Genomic DNA, 18,151 nt, shown 5'->3' with positions numbered 1-18,151 from the left:
TATTGTACCACAAATGTTCAGAATAATCTTTATCATATATTTTTTCCATTTATTACATCCATTTTGAAATCACTGGTGGTCCCTGCAATCTGATTGGCTCTAATTGTGCGATTTATTCATGAATCGCACCATTTTTTGCTCTTAATCGCATCATTTTACTCTTGACTGAGTTTTTGACACATAACGTCAAAGTCTTTCTGTTTTACATACAAAATAAGGTGTAAAAGCATTTCCAGTTCCACTTTTTATTTGTAAACTAGCTCAGTACTGTATCAATAAAATATTTGAATTGACCAAGTCCTGTATTTGGGCGATTTCAAAATGGATGTAATAAAGTGGTAATTGAACCTCGTGTCGTGCAATTTTGGTCTGAAATCGTACTTGTGATTTCAAATCAAACTCGCGCTGCGCGCTCATTCGATTTTGAAATCACGCGTATCATTTCAGCCCAAACTGCACTCCACTCAGTTCAATTACCATTACTAAGATGAGTCAATTGCGCGAGCACTACTGAGAGCTCTCGCAAGTCCCTTCTTTTGTGATGTCACTGGCATGTCATACAGTTGTGGATGAATAGAATAAAATACAAGAGAAATTAAGTGGACGACCAAAATGGACGAGGAGGAAGCAAATGATCCGTTAACTTTCTCACCCTTGGAGGATGAAGATAACGAGGAATTATCAGACGATGACGATGGTTCGACTTCCAGCTCAGAGGATGCAGAGCGGAACAACAATACTACGGAGCAACAAAAAACTTCCCGAACTGCGAGCAAGGTGAAGATTATTTTGGTATAACAGATCTAGAACATGCTTCCTGAAATTTGAAACTTCTTTAACTTTTAAATTCTGTCAGAAAGCTTCTGAATAATGAGTCAGAAGTTGGTGTTCGCCATTGTGATTAACACACAAGCAACGAGTTTTCTTCTGAGTGACTTTCTTGCCTAGGATTGTATTTCACTACTACAAAAATATTGAGAAGCACTTAGTCAAGTTGTAAAACTTCTTTTCGAAAACTGCTGCACTGATTCATCGCCTCTATTAGATTGAATTTCAGATCTAGGTCCACTCACTTTATACTTTTACAGAGGTGGGCGACTGGGCTGGACGTCGAGTTTTTGAGATGAAAAAAATTCTAAAATAGCGGGATAACAAGGCTAAACTTCACTGAACGAGTGCCAAAAACAGTGAGCTTTTTCTAAATAATTATGTTGCATCTACAAGGTTATCTCGCTTACGGCGCATCATTTTCTTTTTCATCAGACCGAGCATAAACCAACCAAGCCAACCATGGTCAAACTGGAAGATCAGATGAACAACGAAAATCTTGAAATGTTGCAAAAGATATTCGAGGTTTGTACATCACAGTGTTTTTTTTTTTTGTTTGTTTGTTTGTTTTTTTTTTAAGGAAGATCATATTTTTCGCGCTGCTCGCACTCTTTTTCCTCAAACCTGGACCAAAAGTGAATAGAAACACGCAAAAGTGTGAAGTGTGAAACCAGTGCTGCGCAAGGGATGAAAAGTTTCAGGTTATCATTTCTTTTTAGGAAGCCGATGAAGATGGCGGCGGAGGACTGGATATGGACGAGTTTCGCATGGCGATGATCAAAACTATGGCTGGTAAAGGTGAAGTGGTAAGAGAAAGAGAGAGAGCTGATTTTTGAGATGCTTGTTATTATTTAGTCGTTTGTTCGTGAGCATATATTTTTCCTATGCCCTATATCATAGTGTCAGTTAAAAATGAATCATAGTGCGCAGTGTCTTGTTTTTCTGTTAACTCGTAGCCTGATGATAATCAGCTGGCTATAATCTTCATGAAAGTTGACGCTAACTGCGATGGAACAGTAGATTGGGTAAGATATAATATTTTACATTACAAATCTTAGGGGAAAAATAACACAAAAGATTAGCTCACTGACAAGCATATGTGATTTTATTTTGCATTTAAGGAAGAGTTTTGTTCCTACATGTTGTTGGAGACTCAGTTAAAAGATGTGATGAGCAGTGAAGACAGAGAGGTGAGTTGCCCCATCTCTCCCCTGGTTGGGCGCGTCAGCACCTCTATTGTAAAGAAGTCACTAAGGCTCGTTATTAAAAGCGCACAACCTTTGAATCTGGTAAAAATTTGTTTTTCGATGTTGTTCATGGCATTAAGTAGAACTGTATCATCGAAATCATGGGCACAAATGGAATAATTTACCAATCACCATGCAGGTGCGATTTCCGGCACTGTTTGCAAGATGATCGTTCATTCTTCTCCATCTAGCTGGGTCTCATTGAATCGTAAACGAAAACCTAAAAGTCTTTAAGATTTCAACTGCTCTAATGTACAGACAGCTCAGTGAAACCTTTTATCTTTACAGATGGAATTCCCGATCCCAGCCAGAGAAATTCCCAGGTAATCTTGCTATTACGAATTAAAAAGGTAACATAGTTACCAGTGTGGCGTTATGTAGCGACAAAAACTTAATCTCGATAATTTCTGAATACTATTGTTTTGAAACTAATCCGAGACAGAAGCTTGAATAGTGTAGGCTACCTTTGCCCCTTAGTGGATGGCCGATGAAAGAGTGCGTTGATTGCTTCAAGCGAATATAGATGGTTTCAAGATATTCAAATGGCATCTATTTCACTCTCGCCTAATAACATTAAATTTTCTATAAAACGTTGCCCACAAAGAATTGCTTGGTTGATTTTCAACTAAAACTTGAGAACAACATATGAACTGGCGACGCGAATTTTGGAAAGCTGACATTTCGAGTGTAAGCCTTTCCTTGTCTTGACGCACTCCACGGTACACTGGAACTACTACTCACACCCTAAGAGGAATGGTCCACTCACCCACCCACCCATCCATGCTGATTTCGACAGTCTTTTTACTTTACTGTGATCTTAGTTCTCATCGCGACACAATCACACGGATAACATACCTTCCTAAATTGTCACATGGCACTGATGACCCAACTGACAGCAATGGGGGAAGATACGTTTCCGTCAGCAAGGAAGGGACATTGCACTTCTGGAACATGGATTTACATCCTCAAAAAACTCTGTCAGTAAGTGACGCGTTATGCTGCAAGTAAGTAAAAACCCTGAGCACTGTGAAGTATGGGAAAAGTATTCTCTCTACTGGAGACTGTTATTTAAATTGCACCTTATTCTTTACTCACTACCTTTTTGAATTTCCCGAGCTAAAATGAAAAAGGTGAGAAAAGCTGCCGTATATTTTATTAGGGGATTACTCTCAGTTACGAGAAGTATCAAAGTATGCAATGTTTTCAGTAGGCAGAGGAAAAAGCTTTCATAATCTCCAAGAGGTATTTCGAAGAGGTGAAGCGAAGTAGGTGTGGCAGAGCATACCGTGTTCCTGTAATCTTTTTCTTTATTTTAGTTAGGGCACGAGGGCAAAGCCAGCAAAAATGTTTGGATTACAGACTGTGTTGTGTTGCCAAATGTCAAGAAGCTTGCTTTATCAACGGCAGATAGCGAGATAGGTCTGTATAAATCAATTAAGGACGTAAGTTTCTAAAGAAACTGTGCTGGTTTTATCAACTGAGTTGATAATATGAAGTTGTCAACAAAAAGAAATTCTTTAGTTGATGTTTCGAGCCTTCATCAGAGCGAATGAACGTTAGCTCTTTTGATGAAGGCCGATTCACATTATCAACTCAGTTGATGAAACCAAACTAATCTGTTTAAATCTCTTGAGTTCTTTGACAGTAATTGAATAATTGAACTCTCTCCCTATGAATTAAGAGAGTCAATTTTGGTGGACAGGAAAGACATGAACAACTTGTTAAAACGTCCTCTTTTACCTTTCTTGCCGATTCTGTTGCTTCACCAAGGTGACTGAACACGATGAGAACTGAAATTAACAGAAATCGAAGAGTTTTGACGTGGAACAAGTGAGATCATATCTGACAACTCTTTACATCTTCATGGAATATCACACGGAATATTCATTTATATTCCTTTTAATTTGGCTTTTCTTTTTAGCATTTTATGACTGCGCTGCCACTAGTTTTGACAAACAGTACGTGATCTGTAGTTTGGATTACTGTGTATTAACAATGGATTACTGGTAAGTCCTGGTAACCGCACTGAGGGTAGCTAAACGCCAGCTTCTCTGCTTCGTTTTCTAAAAGTATTCGTTTTCGCCTTAACAAAACGAAGCAAAATATTTTCGTACACTCTATCATTCTCTTTTTGTACTCACTTTTCCACCTTAAAGCGTTTCCATTTGAAATTGCACACTTATCCTAAACGTTTTCGACAATCAACCGAACAGAAACTCCCGACACCGCCGACGGAAACAACTGTTTGTGAAACTTCGTCGTCATCATTTTCAACACCCAGCGTTTTCACCTATGTCCACTCTCTGAACGATGCTTTGTCAAAATAATACGATCCTCTTTTAAAACCTTTTTCGTAAATCGTTGTCATTTTCGTCCGAGGGGGTTCAATTGAAAATGCATTAAATTGTATAAGAATTCAAATGAAAATGCTTCAGGATGGATTGGGCCTAATTCAAAGCAGCCGAATGCATAACAGTTCAACAGCTGTTTCCATAATTTAAAATAGTCGTGTCGGTACAAAAGCCAGACCCAATACATTTTGCCAGAGAAATCTTATAATTTTTTTAAGTTCGAAGAAGGCAAAGGGTTAAATACAACTAAAGTGATGCAACACTTCCGTATTTGCCTGTCATTACCTAAGTCTAACTGTCTGGTTCAGTGCATCTCAGAAACATGAATTACAGTGTAAGTTTATACCATCTTTCAGGTGCAGCTCAACCAAGTCAAATGTGGGAATTTTGTTGTGTGGAGATGCTGGAGGTTCAGTGATCTGTTTGAAGTTGAAATTCAATGCAATGACAGGTTGCTTGTTTGACATGAACCTTGGACAACAGATTCCTTCCGGTATCAGGCTTGGTTTTCACCAGAACTTGATTAAGATGATATATTGTTTAGTCAAACGGAACACCAAGCTGACACCTTAGTGTATTGTCAAAAACTATTTCCATCGTCTTCATTTTTGCAAAGATTATTTATATATATCAGCCAGTCATCTTTTTCCAAGTTATTAATTGAACATGGTTCGTGCCGCGCCGAGTAAATAAGGCTTGTTATTTACTTCCACATTGAACAAAATTGACAACCACTAAGAATTGCTTTTCTTTTTTATTTGCTTCCAGTATCTTTCAGAAGATTTTCCTTATGGGAAATTCAGCAAGGGAAACATTCAAACATAACACTGTTTCAATTCAACGTAAGTAAAACGCACACAAAAGCCTGGTTTAGACAAGGGCTAAAGCAATTAATTGGTTCTTTCCTTACACCATCTTTGCTGAAACCTTAATAGCCTCGGACCTGTAACGTTCTGGAGTTCGCTTATACAGTTCGCTTACAGCTCCTTTAGTTGTTCGTTATCCTAGATTGTATCACCTCCGTTCTCACTTTACCGTGCATAATAAATACTCGAGTAAATGTCTCCTGAGGCCTTGGGCGTGAACTTGGAGGCCTGGACACTACACCTCCTCCCTTTTCTTTAGTGAGGCTTGAAGTCTCTCTAAATTGTTTCCCACGTGGACGTTCTGGCTCGTACTGATCTCCGGGGTTCCGATGGCGCGATTGTCGGTCCCCTGTGCGTCTCTTGCATGACTATATTTCCTTCTCCAGGAACCTTCAATATGGCGGTTCGTTGGTCGCCTGCTCATCGGTTGTTGTTCTTTGTCCCAATCCAAATCGTCGTGCTCCTCCTTTCCAGCATACTTGAGTACCTTACAGTGGGAAGAATTGCGGGATTTGCCTTCCTTTCCTCTCTTCACAGTGATCATGCTCCCTTTTATTCCAACGACTGCATATGGTCGTGGATCATAGGGCGGGGTCAACGTGTTACCCCTATTCTGTTTCAAAAGGACACGGTCACCAATTTTGATCGAGCTTTGTGATGTGTGTCTGCGCTCATCAGCCTAAGCTTTCATTTGCTTCTTCTTTCTCTGGTCTCTTTCACGGATTAGTTCATGGCGTTGTTCTTCCTGGGGAACAACCCTTTCTGGCAGTTTTCTTCTTATCTCTCTCCCGAACATAAGCTTGTCGGGACTCTCTCTCGTCACAGGATGGGGTGTAGCACGATAGTTGCCAACCGTCCTTTGGATCTCTTGTTTAAATGCTTTCCCCTCAATCTTGGCAACCCTCGCGCTCTTTTTGACCGTCTGGATGAATCGTTCGACGTCACCATTTGCCTCCGCCCATCCGGGTGTGACTTTCCTGTGCCTGAACCCTTGTTCTTGGGCATATTTTGCAAATTTGGACCCATTAAATGGGGGGCCGTTATCTGTCTTCACCTCTTCTGGAATTCCATAAGTAGTAAAAACACGTGTGAGCTGGGGAATTACAGCCTCTGCGGAGGTACTTGTGACAAATTCTACGACAGGATATCTTGAATACTGGTCCCAGAACACTAAAGCCATGTCCTTATTTGGAAAAGGTCCCACAAAATCCACACTGATCTTCTTCCACGGACCTGTTGGTAGCTCCGACATTTGGAGTGGCTCTCTGGTGTGGCAAGAGATGGTAGCTTGACAAGCTAGGCAATTCTCAACGTGCTTTTCGACCATCTTATCGATTCCGGGAAACCAAACGTGGGCACGAAGCAGTTGTTTCGTACGAACGATGCCCTGGTGACCCTCATGAGCAATTTTCACCATAGTTTCTCTGAATTCTCGAGGGACTATGATTCTTTCACCCCGAAGGACAAGACCGTCAGCCACAGCCAATTCATCGTAAATATTGAAGTACGCTTTCATGTCTTGGTTCCTGTGGTCGATCTTCCTCTCCCGTATACAGGTGATTAACCCTTTTAGTTCCTCGTCGTTTTCCGTTGCCTTTACCAGGTCCTCTTTGCTGATAGCCCGGGGAATGTCACTTGCGACCACGAAATTCACGTACTGCTTGACATCCTTGGTAGTGCCTAGTTCCCTTCTAGTGCAGGTTTCACGAGGCAGCGGGTGCCTAGATGTATAATCGGAGATATTCGTCTTTCCGGTCCTATATTCGACCTTGAACTCATAATCGAGCATTCGTACCATCATTCTTTGCAGCCGTATTGACGTCTGATGCCTAGGGTTGTTCAGGATGACTTCGAGCGGTTTGTGATCGGTGACTATTTTGAACGGCAAGCCATACATGAATACATGAAATTTCCTGCACGCAAAATCTGCCCCCAGCATCTCTAGCTCGATTTGGGAATAGTTCCGTTCCGCATCTGAGAGGGCCCTGCTAGCGTATTGCACCACCCTCCAGCCTTTGCCACTCGACTCACGTTGGACCAAGGTCGCTGAGATTCCTAACGGACAGCCATCCACATGAACCTCGTGCTCTGCGGCGGGGTCAAAATAGACCAAGACTGTGTCTGAGCTAAGGCCTTCTTTCAAACTCTCGAACGCTTCCTGACGATTTCTCGTCCAGCCAAAAACGTTGGCTTTGAGTAAACCTCTCAGAAGTTCGGTTTGAGAAGCATACTTTTCCATAAATCTCGCGTTGTATTGCACTGTACATAGGAATGAGTTCAGTTCCTTCGCGTTGCGAGGAGGCTCGGCCGCCTTGATAGCCTCAACCTTTCGCGGGTCAGGGGATGCTCCATCTTTAGAAAACTTCATCCCGTAATACACGCAACTTTGCTTATTGAATTCACACTTTCCCTTGTTAAACGTGATCTTCTTTTCTCTAGCCTTCTTGAATAATTTGTCTAGATTCCGATCATGTTCCTGTTGTGTTTTTCCGTACACAAGAATGTCGTCACTGATGTTGAGGCATCCAGGTATGTCTCGGGTGATCTCCCTGCTCACGGTGTCTTGAAAGATTTCACCCGCGGATCTCGTGCCAAAATTTAGCCTTTTGTATCTTTACAACCCGATGTGCGTTGAGAATGTGGTGATGTCCCGGCTGTTCTCTTGCAGTTCCAGTTGATGATAGCTATGATTCATATCCAAGTGGGAGAAAACAGTTGCTCCATTGAGCTCATGTGTGATATCCTCGAGAGTAGGCATAATAGTATGGGTCCGCGGAATGGCTTTATTGGCCTCTCTCATATCCACGTTCAGTCGAATTTCATTCGCCGTTCTCTTGGGTGTAATCACGACTGGGGATACCCAACTGGTAGGCTCTTCGACCTTCTCGATTACATCATCTCTTATAAGTCTCTCCAGCTCCGCCTCCAGTTCTCGTCGCCAATGTAACGTTCTGGAGTTCGCTTATACAGTTCGCTTACAGTTCGCTTACAGTTCGCTTACAGCTCCTTTAGTTGTTTGTTATCCTAGATTGTATCACCTCCGTTCTCACTTTACCGTGCATAATAAATACCCGAGTAAATGTCTCCTGGGGCCTTGGGCGTGACTTGGAGGCCTGGACACTACAGGACCCCGCAACAATGTACCCACTGTTTAGGACAGATAGGCTCAAAAACCCTTTGCAGCCTAGCCTCTTTTTATTCTGAATTAGCTATAGTTGCCGGGATCCCGGCAACTTGAACAATGTTGTTCCTTGTTCTTTGTACACATCCGTCATTTAAAGAGAGATACACTGCGCTTGGGTAAGAGCGGCCACGGCAAGCAATCATGTGAAGTATTTGAGAAGTGACCTTGTTTCTTTTCTTTTCAGAATCTTCACGAGGACTGGATACGTAAAGTTAGATATTACCCTTCGTTGCACTGCTTTATCTCCTGTGCTACAGCGACCAACACTTCCATGTACCTCGGAGACGTGGAAAGAAAAACGACGTCAGTAAAACTTGACTAACACATCGCTGTTTCCTTTGCTTCATTTGACAGCTAATTGAAACACTACAATGTGACACGTACCTCGAACACGTTTCCAACAACTACTGATCAATCAGCTCCTGGTGTCTCTAGCATTCTGCGCTCTTGATAAAGCAAATGAATCGAGGAAATAATTGAACTTAGTATATACCACACAAGTGAATAGTGCTTTTCGTTCGAGCTGATTGAGTCCTGATTAGCTAGTTCAGAAGTGAATAGCAAGCACAATTCACCTCCACTTCGGTGAACTGTAATTATTCAATATTCGTTACTTGTGAAATGCATAAAGATTCATAAAATGAACTTAGATACAACGCTCCCTGTCTGTAGTGGCTACTGAGGTACTTAAAGAAAATCTCGAAAGTCATGCAAGTTCCTATCACCCATTCTCCTAACTCCCCTTCGTGTTTGGACCAACAGATTATTAACATAAGAAAGGAAAAGGTCCTTATTTCTTAAATAACAAGTGAAGTAAAACTTGGTAACGGGAACGAATTTTTTTCTTTTAAACCAGCATTTATAATGTTATTGTTCCCTTTTTCACAGGAGCTCTGTGTTTCGTATCCGCAAAGGCATCACGTCGTTTGATTACTGCAAGGAATGGAACGTTATTGGTAAGCAGGAGAAGAAAGTCGGATCAACAACTGTTTAGAGGCTATCACTGTTTCCACTCAGTTCCCTTCCTGGTCAGCTATTGCACGCAATCATAGTTCCATTCCTGTTCATAAATTTGATTTCTTACAGTGTCCATATGTTTCTTTGTCAGTAACTGGTGGCCTCGATCATTATGTCCGCCTGTGGAATCCATATGTTACAGCTAAAGCAACATCGGTAAGTTTGAGACAATTGAGTTCACTGTCATGATCCAAGCGTTCCCCCTCTGACCAGTTTTACCCAGAATATTGGTGCTTAATGGCATACAAAGCCCCCACAAACTCCTGTCACCGGCTCATTCGACCATTATTAGACAAAAACGTAGTGATTCTTTCCCTATTTTTCTCTGCTGTCCTTCTTCCTTACTTTGTTTCGGGTTTGTTGCGCTTTCGTTACCTTTCTGAATTATTGATAACAGTCATGCTTTTCCAGACATTTTTACTCCTGTGATAAAACGTAAGCTGCATGCCACAAATCAAGAATTTGAACTCAGATATATCGTCAAATTAGACTTGTGGATCTGTCAGCGTTCGTCGTTCATTTGCAGTTCCAAACCCTGCACAGTAGACCGGGATGCGACTTGAAATTTACGACTCCAGCGACGTGTAATTCAGTTAACCTCAGATCAAACAAAGTTAAATTGACTACAATAAGATAAAAAGTATCATCAACATGATGCTACGAATCTTTTTTAGGTGTTAAAGGGTCACAGTTCAGCAGTGACACATATCTTAGTGAACAGTGACAAAGGAGAGATAATCAGCGCTGCTCAAGACAAGGTATTCATGTCTTTCTATCATTTGAGACTATATACGGTAAAATGCATTTTTTAAGCATTGATAAGTGGACAGAACATGGCTTCTGAGCTCACACACCAAGGAATTCCGGCAACCCAGCACCACACACCTCCACTTCTCTATTTACTCTTTCATGTCCAACCTGTCCTCGTGAATCAAATATACTCCCCGGAAATGATTTAAAATACAGGATACTAAGCTACCTTAGAGATCCCAAAGATAAACGAAGGATAAAACGTATCTGGATTGCGTAAAACAGTTTTTTTTAATGGTTCAATTAATCTTAATCACAATTGAAAATCGAAATTGGGCAGCGTTGGTATTGCTTTGCCTCGCCCGAGATTACAATCAGGAGGAGGTGATTCATTTCAGATAAGATTATTTTGATTTTCATATTGACAGGCTATCAAGATATGGGACATGCGTGACCTTTGCTGTGTACAAACCATTCCTGCACGCTCCCTGTTACCAGGCCCTCACGTGATCTCCAGCCTCTATTACAACTCATATTCTCACTGCATTTTTGTAGGAACCAACCAGGTGACAACATAATCTCTCCTTTGCGATGCAACTCAGCATAATCCGACATGCCATTTCATATTAACCTTACCATTGCAGGACAATGTTTAACTGAGTCGTTTTGAGTGTTTATTCGCAAAAAAATTTCAAAGATCCGGTACATAAAATAACTTTCCCTCCTTAGTTGCACCTGCTGATGATGAACGCTCCTCTGCAAGAGTTTTTACCTTGTTTATCATACAGACATAAAAAACCATTGGGTGGTGATAAATGTCGTTAAGGTGCCACTTTGAACCTTTTCAGAGACAGGACAACGTATCGAGATTTGCTATGTGACATTCATTTTTTACCTTTTCCGGAAACAAAGAAATGACCAAATCTTACGTTAGCAAATCTTACATGACCAAATCTTGTATAACCCAATCTTGTGTATTTCTAACATTGTTGTCTTGTTACTGTTGAATTATTAGTTATCAGTCATTACTGTTGAATTATTAGTTATCAGTCATTACTGTTGAATTATTAGTTATCAGTCATTACTGTTGAATTATTAGTTATCAGTCATTACTGTTTAATTATTAGTTATCAGTCATTATTGTTTAATTATTAGTTATCAGTCATTGAGGGTAAAAAGGATGAACCATCAGAGGAACATACCATCACAAGTCATTCCAAACCGCTTTGTGCTGCTATTTATAATGATCTGTTTGATCAGGTAATCAACTGCAACATACAGTGAATCATTACAACGTCAAACATCAACTACTTTGCAGATCGTGTATCACATATGATCCTCTTACATGGTCAAGATCGCCAACGAAATCTCTGTCGCTAAATATTTGAGCAACCGGCAATCGAAGAAGCAAAAGAAGAGCGTTCAAGTCTAAACCCACAGCTTTGAGGTTCAGTTGCTGGCATGCACTTGACAAATTATTTTCACAACCACTTGCTTTCTGCAACCAACGAATCAATTTGAATCAAAGCGTACAAATGAATTAAGGAAGAAACCCGCTTCCTAATAGATGCATTGCTTGTTACGTCTTAGCAGCTCGCGCTCCAGTTTCGGAGTAGAAGACTCTGAATTGTTTAGAACCACTGTGGGTTGAAAATGATATACAGGCCTCAGGCATTACAGTAAAAACCTCACAATTATTTTTTTTGCGATTCCTACCCTGGCTGACAATACTTTGTATAAACTTATTTGAACAGGTTGTAAGCGCTTGTCATGAATCTGTGGTTTGTGTTTGGAGCCTAGAGACAGGCGAGAAAATCATCCAATTTTCCAATGCTCACGGTAGCTCTGAAATAACAGCAATGAGGTTTGATCCGTCCAAGAGAAGACTTATAACTGGAGGTAGAGATGGAACAGTACGGATATGGAACTTTAACAACGGCTGCTGTTTGAGCAAATTACAAGCTGTAGACAATGAAGAGGTAAAAAAAACTTCCTTGGTGTCTCCTGGTTCCCTGTTGGTCTGTTATTTTACTCAGTCTACCACACCGTTCGTAAATCACGGATATCTCAACGACATCAAAGACTTCTCCTAGATACGATAAAATTTCTGAATTTCCACCGGTTTTATACATGAATCAAGCTGTTTGATTGGCTAAAACTTTAATGAAACTGAGGTTAACACAAAAGCGCATATGTGCAAAAATGGCAACTCAGGTTACGAACATAGTCAGAGGTATACATACACACTGTATGTTTAAAATTCAGTAATCCCTTGATGAGCAAGCAAAATATTTTCGCGTGTCCAAAAAGCAAACTCCCTTTTATTTATGTTGACAAAGTTCTGCTGGTCTCTCAGATAACAGGTATCCTGTGTTTTAAACAGAAGATAATAACAGTGGGATGGAACAGAAATGTGACCATTTACAAGTAAGTACCAAAGCAGAGTACGGCTGCACGTTCATAGTTATACTTCTGCCAGTTTCCAGATAGTTGTTACAGATTGAAAATTATTTTTTCTTACGTCTGAGTTACATGAAGAGAAGTAGTACGCAACTGATATTCTGAGTATAACAGCGATCTTCGCAGTAATGAACATATTTCATTCATTCCTAATAAACCCGCGAAGTGATGAATAAATGACTGTGAATTTGTGAAAACCATATATGCCGGTTCGACCAAGGAATTCACTTGTCACCGTCGGAAGTTGGATAGCAACTTGATCATTTCATGTCAGTCACTCTTGCAAGTATCTTTACTTCTTTTCAGCGTAGTTCTGGTATTGTGATGCTGCATGAATCAAATGGAAAATACAATCCCACACATGCCATTTGGGCCACCTGTAGAGAAGCACTTTCACTGGATTTTCGTATTTCACATAGCATGATTTTTTTTTTGTTAAAATCGTTAGTTTTGTAAATATATTTGCCTTCTCGTCTTCTGGGATTTTCTTTGCTCTAAGGAGCTGAATCACCTCAGCTTGTAAGAGGATTTCACACGAAGTTTTAAACACGAGCAAGTGAACTCAGTATGCAGCAGAAACCGATGCAGTCGAGTGCACTGTTTGTTATATTCGGATTCGGATGTACATTAACAAATGTTACATGTCTTTTCGCGTTCATGGACGATTGTTGTCGTCACGGCAGATATATTTGGAGATCTGAGTCTAAAAATGCAGGGAACAAAGAAAACGCTCGCGTCCATATGTTAATTTGATTCTTGTATTCAGGGATTGCCGGAACGAGGATCCGACGGAGGAAGAAGATCCCCGCGTATGGCCACATTTCCATGATGACGACATTCTATCTGCTGCAATGTACCCAACTGGTTTAGTGGCCACCTCTTCATATGATGGTCTCGTTAAAGTTTGGAACATTGAAAGTGGAAGTGTTAACTGTCGACTGCATGCTTGTGACTATGGCTTAGAAAGAACACAGTCTGTTATTCCCGCAGAAGTTAAAAGACTTGTTACTCATTGTAATACAGGTCAGTGAACAGTCATTGCACAAACGTAACAGTCAAATGGCATGCTGAATAACACAATCATGGTCTATCCCATAGATGTATGAATTGTTTACGTCTTGTTTGATCATTTTAAGTGACTGAAACAGAGAACAGACTTAAGGAAGAAATGTCGAGGAAGAGAAGTATTTATTCAGACAAGAAGAATCGCCGCTGTACATCAATGCAATCAGTTGGGCGGCTCAAAAACTGCTCCGTGCAAAAGGACAGATTAGAAAATTCACAGAGAAGGAAAAGCCACCTTCCAGATTTATCACCCTTGAGATCTCACGAAAGTTATCATGATTCTTCAGTAGACAAGGTAAAGCAGGAATTACTTTAAAAAAATCAGAAAGCACTTGAATCAAGGAACAAAGGAATGAACGCCAGTTGTTAAAGAAAAGAATGCAGTAACCATTACTTTTCTAACTCTATCCTTACTTAGGTTATTTTTCTAGAAAAGCGCGAAAACAGCTTCACCACGGCTACCCTGATAACATCGGGGTCAAACGGCTCCGTAAGGGCCTGGAGTATCTGTGGCGGAGGTTTACTGGGTTACTTCACTGCTGCACAGGGTAACCATGATTCTGTTCTCTCCATGGCAACTAATGGTGACAATAGCATGCTCATTACCGGTGACACCGCTGGCTTTATCAAGGTAACACATTCTTGTTAACCTTAACTAAACTGATATGCAACTGAAATGACAAGCAACCGGGAATCTGTGGATTGCCAACAAGAGATTACATTGGGCTCAGTGTATAATCTTTTGCCAACCGCTCGTTCAGGCCATTAGCCGGGGAAAAAGGTGGGCAAAACACGTTTGCAGTGGGTCTTGGACTGTAAACTTGACCAAGAAGGCGATCCTTAGAAGGTGTGATCGACGAAAGAAATTCCTTGCCCATTCACATTTCTTACCTAGTTGTTTTTTCGAAGAAAAATTGATACCAAAACCTTGGTTTCAAAGCCAAAAGATCTGTTTTATTTTATGCCTTTAAAAGCACACACAACCCACAACTCATCTATTCGCTCGAAACGTCAGCTTTTGTAGTCGTTACGGTGGCCAATTTACCATTTCAACTCTGTTGATATATCCAAAAGAAGTTATTTACAGAGTTGTTAAAGCAACAATTTTTCAACAATTCCAATAATAATAATAATAATAATAATAATAATAATAATAAGAAGAATAATAACACCTTTATTTAGACACGACAATGTTTAAAGCTGAACAGCGTGTGGGGTCGTGTGTAAATGCAAATAAACTCTAAATTAAATAAATTCAAATGATGATGGTTTTTGAGGAGAGGGGAAAACCGGAGTACCCGGAGAAAGACCTCTCGGAGCAGAGTAGAGAACCAACAAACTCAATCCACTTATACGATGGATATATGAAGTTCATATATTTCATATGTGTCCGGGAATCGAACCCGGCACACATTGATGGAAGGCGAGCGCTCTCACCACTACGCCAACCCTGCTCCAAGTGATCTCCTGTTCACGAGTACTTCTGCAATTTCATTTCATTGCACAATATACCCAGGCTAATGATTGAAGTTGGACAGGTTGTTATTTTTGAGGTAAAATAATTAGGCAAGATAAAAGTGTTGAAAATAAAATTGCGAATGCAACAGAAAGCAAAGTTTGAAAGTTTCGACAGCAGTGACTGTGATCAAGCATACAGTTATTACGGTTTACACCGCTCCCTGTTAAAAGACAAAATCTGTACTTGCATTATTACATTTACTCCACAGCTTTGGGACATATCTTGTTACTGCATAAGTAGCGGCGACCAGAAACCAGCGACACCACAACAAAGGAAACTATCCCTAGGGAACAGAAGGTACAGCCAGAAGTCGAGCAAAGCAGGAGGAATCAATACCAAGCCACCTCCACTGGTCATTTCATTCAGAGCTCATCTCCAGCCAATTGTTAGCTTAGACTTTGTCGACAACCGCCAGCTTATCATTACTGCTTCCAAAGATGCTTCTGTCAGGTTATGGACCCAAACAGGAAGATATATAGGTAAAGAAATTATTATTACTACTCAGACTTGAAAGATTCATCAAAAACTAGAGGGGTGATGAATTGCTTCATCGAAATGAATGTCTTTTGTCATGGGACAAGAAGAAAAAAATCTTTCTCTTTTTCACTACCGAGCTCAAAATATGAATTTTAATTTAAATATCTATACTGCATCATTCAGGATTGTTTGGTCAGCGGGTATTATGGGATATAGAGCTAGCAACCGAAGGATTACAACGACTTCCACCGGATATTCAGCGGATCGCTTCAGCCGAGACCCTCAGATCTTTGTTGAGTTCTCCTAGACCAAGATGGAGGTAACTGGGTTTTTCTTTTTAATGTTAATGGAGAGCTTCAATAGATCCTTTGCATCAAACGTCCGACATCTCTTTTATCATGAAATGCCCTTGAATTAGAAATTGGTGGAAAAGAAGTCAGTTTCCCCGAGAGGAAATCAACTCACGTACTAGTAGTTTGGAGTGTTCCAAAGATCCTCTTCAATCCAAATACACGCCTAACGCCAATTCTCTCTGCATAAAATTTGTTCGCTTAAAAGCGTCGATGTCTGGCGAAACAAAAATATTCTGCGATTTTACCGTCAACAATGACATCACTACGTATGGTGCACGATCCTCGCAGTAGATAGCGCTATTTAAGCAAAACCTGAAAATCAGACCTGAAAGGTCTGAAAATCAGACCTGAAAGGTCTGATTTTCAGGTCTGATTTTCGCTATTGCTTAAATAGCGCTATCTACTGCGAGCATCGTGCACCATACGTATCTAATACCGCAGTTCAAAATATATGAACTTCATATATTTCATTGTATCTAAATGACATCACTGCAGTTGCACGCCGAGTCCTTAATGATAAAACTCTGGTACTGATACCGGACTACTGTGCGGTTTATAAGTATGAAACGCAGATAAAACGCAACATCTCGTTAACTGCCATACCTTTTCACGTTCTTGATGGTATTCCTGATGGTACTGTGATACCATCGCTTTTAAAAACAGTAAGTTATAACTCATCCGTTCAAATTCGTCAAATCCGCCAAACCGGATTCGCTTTGACGAATTTGACTAAAATTTGCCAAAATCGTCCAGTCCATGGACATTCACTCGGTTTGACGAAATTTCACCAAGATACAATGAAATATATGAAGTTCATATATTTTGTACTGCGGTATTAGATACATATGATGCACGATCCTCGCAGTAGATAGCGCTATTTAAGCAATAGCGAAAATCAGACCTGAAAAAAATCAGGCCTGTACGGGACTCGAACCACTGACCTCTGCGATACTAGTGCAGCGCTCTACCAATTGAGCTAACAAGCCAACTGGGAGCAGGCCGTGAAGTTGATTCGTAATAAACCCGTGAAAGTGATAAATGAGATACAATGAAATATATGAAGTTATGAAATATATGAACTTCATATATTTCATTGTATCTCATTTATCACTTTCACGGGTTTATTACGAATCAACTTAACGGCCTGCTCCCAGTTGGCTTGTTAGCTCAATTGGTAGAGCGCTGCACTAGTATCGCAGAGGTCAGTGGTTCGAGTCCCGTACAGGCCTGATTTTTTTCAGGTCTGATTTTCGCTATTGCTTAAATAGCGCTATCTACTGCGAGGATCGTGCATCATATGAAATTTCACCAAGTCTGCCTACATTTCTGAACATAAGTCATCCCGCTGATTGTAAGCTCCTTTATCGACTTTTTGTAGATGGGGCTCCCAAATCTGCCTCACTGCACTTAGCTGAGGATCATCAAATTAAGCGTGCAGTCTTCAATCACTAATGTTTGTTCTTTTTGCTTTTCGTGACAGACTGGCGAGGCATGTAATGCGTATTACGGCCATTTCTGGGCGCGGAACGCAGTCCACCCTGCAGAGTTCCACAGACAACACAGATTGGGAGGACGAATGGGGGCCTTCCATTGGCCAGTCGCTTAAGAACATTTTAGGAAAATTTTACAAGCCAAAGATTAGACACAAACCCCTTCCACCACTACCGAAACTCAAATTCAATCAAGATCAGATGATTGTTTACTCCTGTTTAAATTTCAAAGATCTACAAGCTGTTGAGGAACCAAAGACACCAGCCCTACTGTGCAGTCACAACACCAGAAAAAAATCTTCTTCAGGCCTTCTTCCCCGGATTGCCAAGACTAGAGGTCATCGGTCAAACTCTGATTCTAAACACACCACATATTTCAGTGCGCCTGGTAAACAAACACGTGCAAGTACCTTCCGAAAACCACCCGAAATTTTAAGGCCATCCTTTAAAAAGTAGAATACCCACTTGAGATTGGCATCAATTTAAATTACAATGAATAAAAGTGGCTGATATCATTTTTAATCGCGCGACTATCTCAAATGTG

The 18,151-nt window shown here is 40.6% G+C and overlaps 1 protein-coding gene across 1 annotated transcript; it reads left to right on the top strand.

Annotated features, from left to right (window-relative positions):
• The first annotated feature begins 127 nt into the window (after positions 1-127).
• On the top strand, positions 128-18,134 carry LOC111324132 (cilia- and flagella-associated protein 337). The gene is made up of 25 exons (XM_022927629.2): positions 128-777; positions 1,264-1,353; positions 1,548-1,634; positions 1,785-1,853; positions 1,950-2,018; positions 2,364-2,398; positions 2,897-3,056; positions 3,392-3,494; positions 3,997-4,081; positions 4,783-4,919; positions 5,195-5,268; positions 8,661-8,779; positions 9,365-9,432; positions 9,585-9,649; positions 10,168-10,251; positions 10,672-10,809; positions 11,399-11,503; positions 11,998-12,222; positions 12,600-12,670; positions 13,470-13,726; positions 13,840-14,063; positions 14,187-14,399; positions 15,496-15,766; positions 15,948-16,083; positions 17,598-18,134. The coding sequence occupies exons 1-25, from the start codon at positions 613-615 to the stop codon at positions 18,061-18,063; spliced, it is 3,516 nt and encodes a 1,171-aa protein (XP_022783364.2). The 5' UTR covers positions 128-612; the 3' UTR covers positions 18,064-18,134.
• The last annotated feature ends 17 nt before the right edge of the window (positions 18,135-18,151 follow it).

The sequence above is a fragment of the Stylophora pistillata genome, chromosome 9, assembly GCF_964205215.1.
Source record: "Stylophora pistillata chromosome 9, jaStyPist1.2, whole genome shotgun sequence".
NCBI classification, from domain to species: Eukaryota; Metazoa; Cnidaria; class Anthozoa; order Scleractinia; family Pocilloporidae; genus Stylophora; species Stylophora pistillata.
Note: the sequence above shows the minus strand (reverse complement) of the source record. Positions and strands in the feature narration are given on the sequence as shown.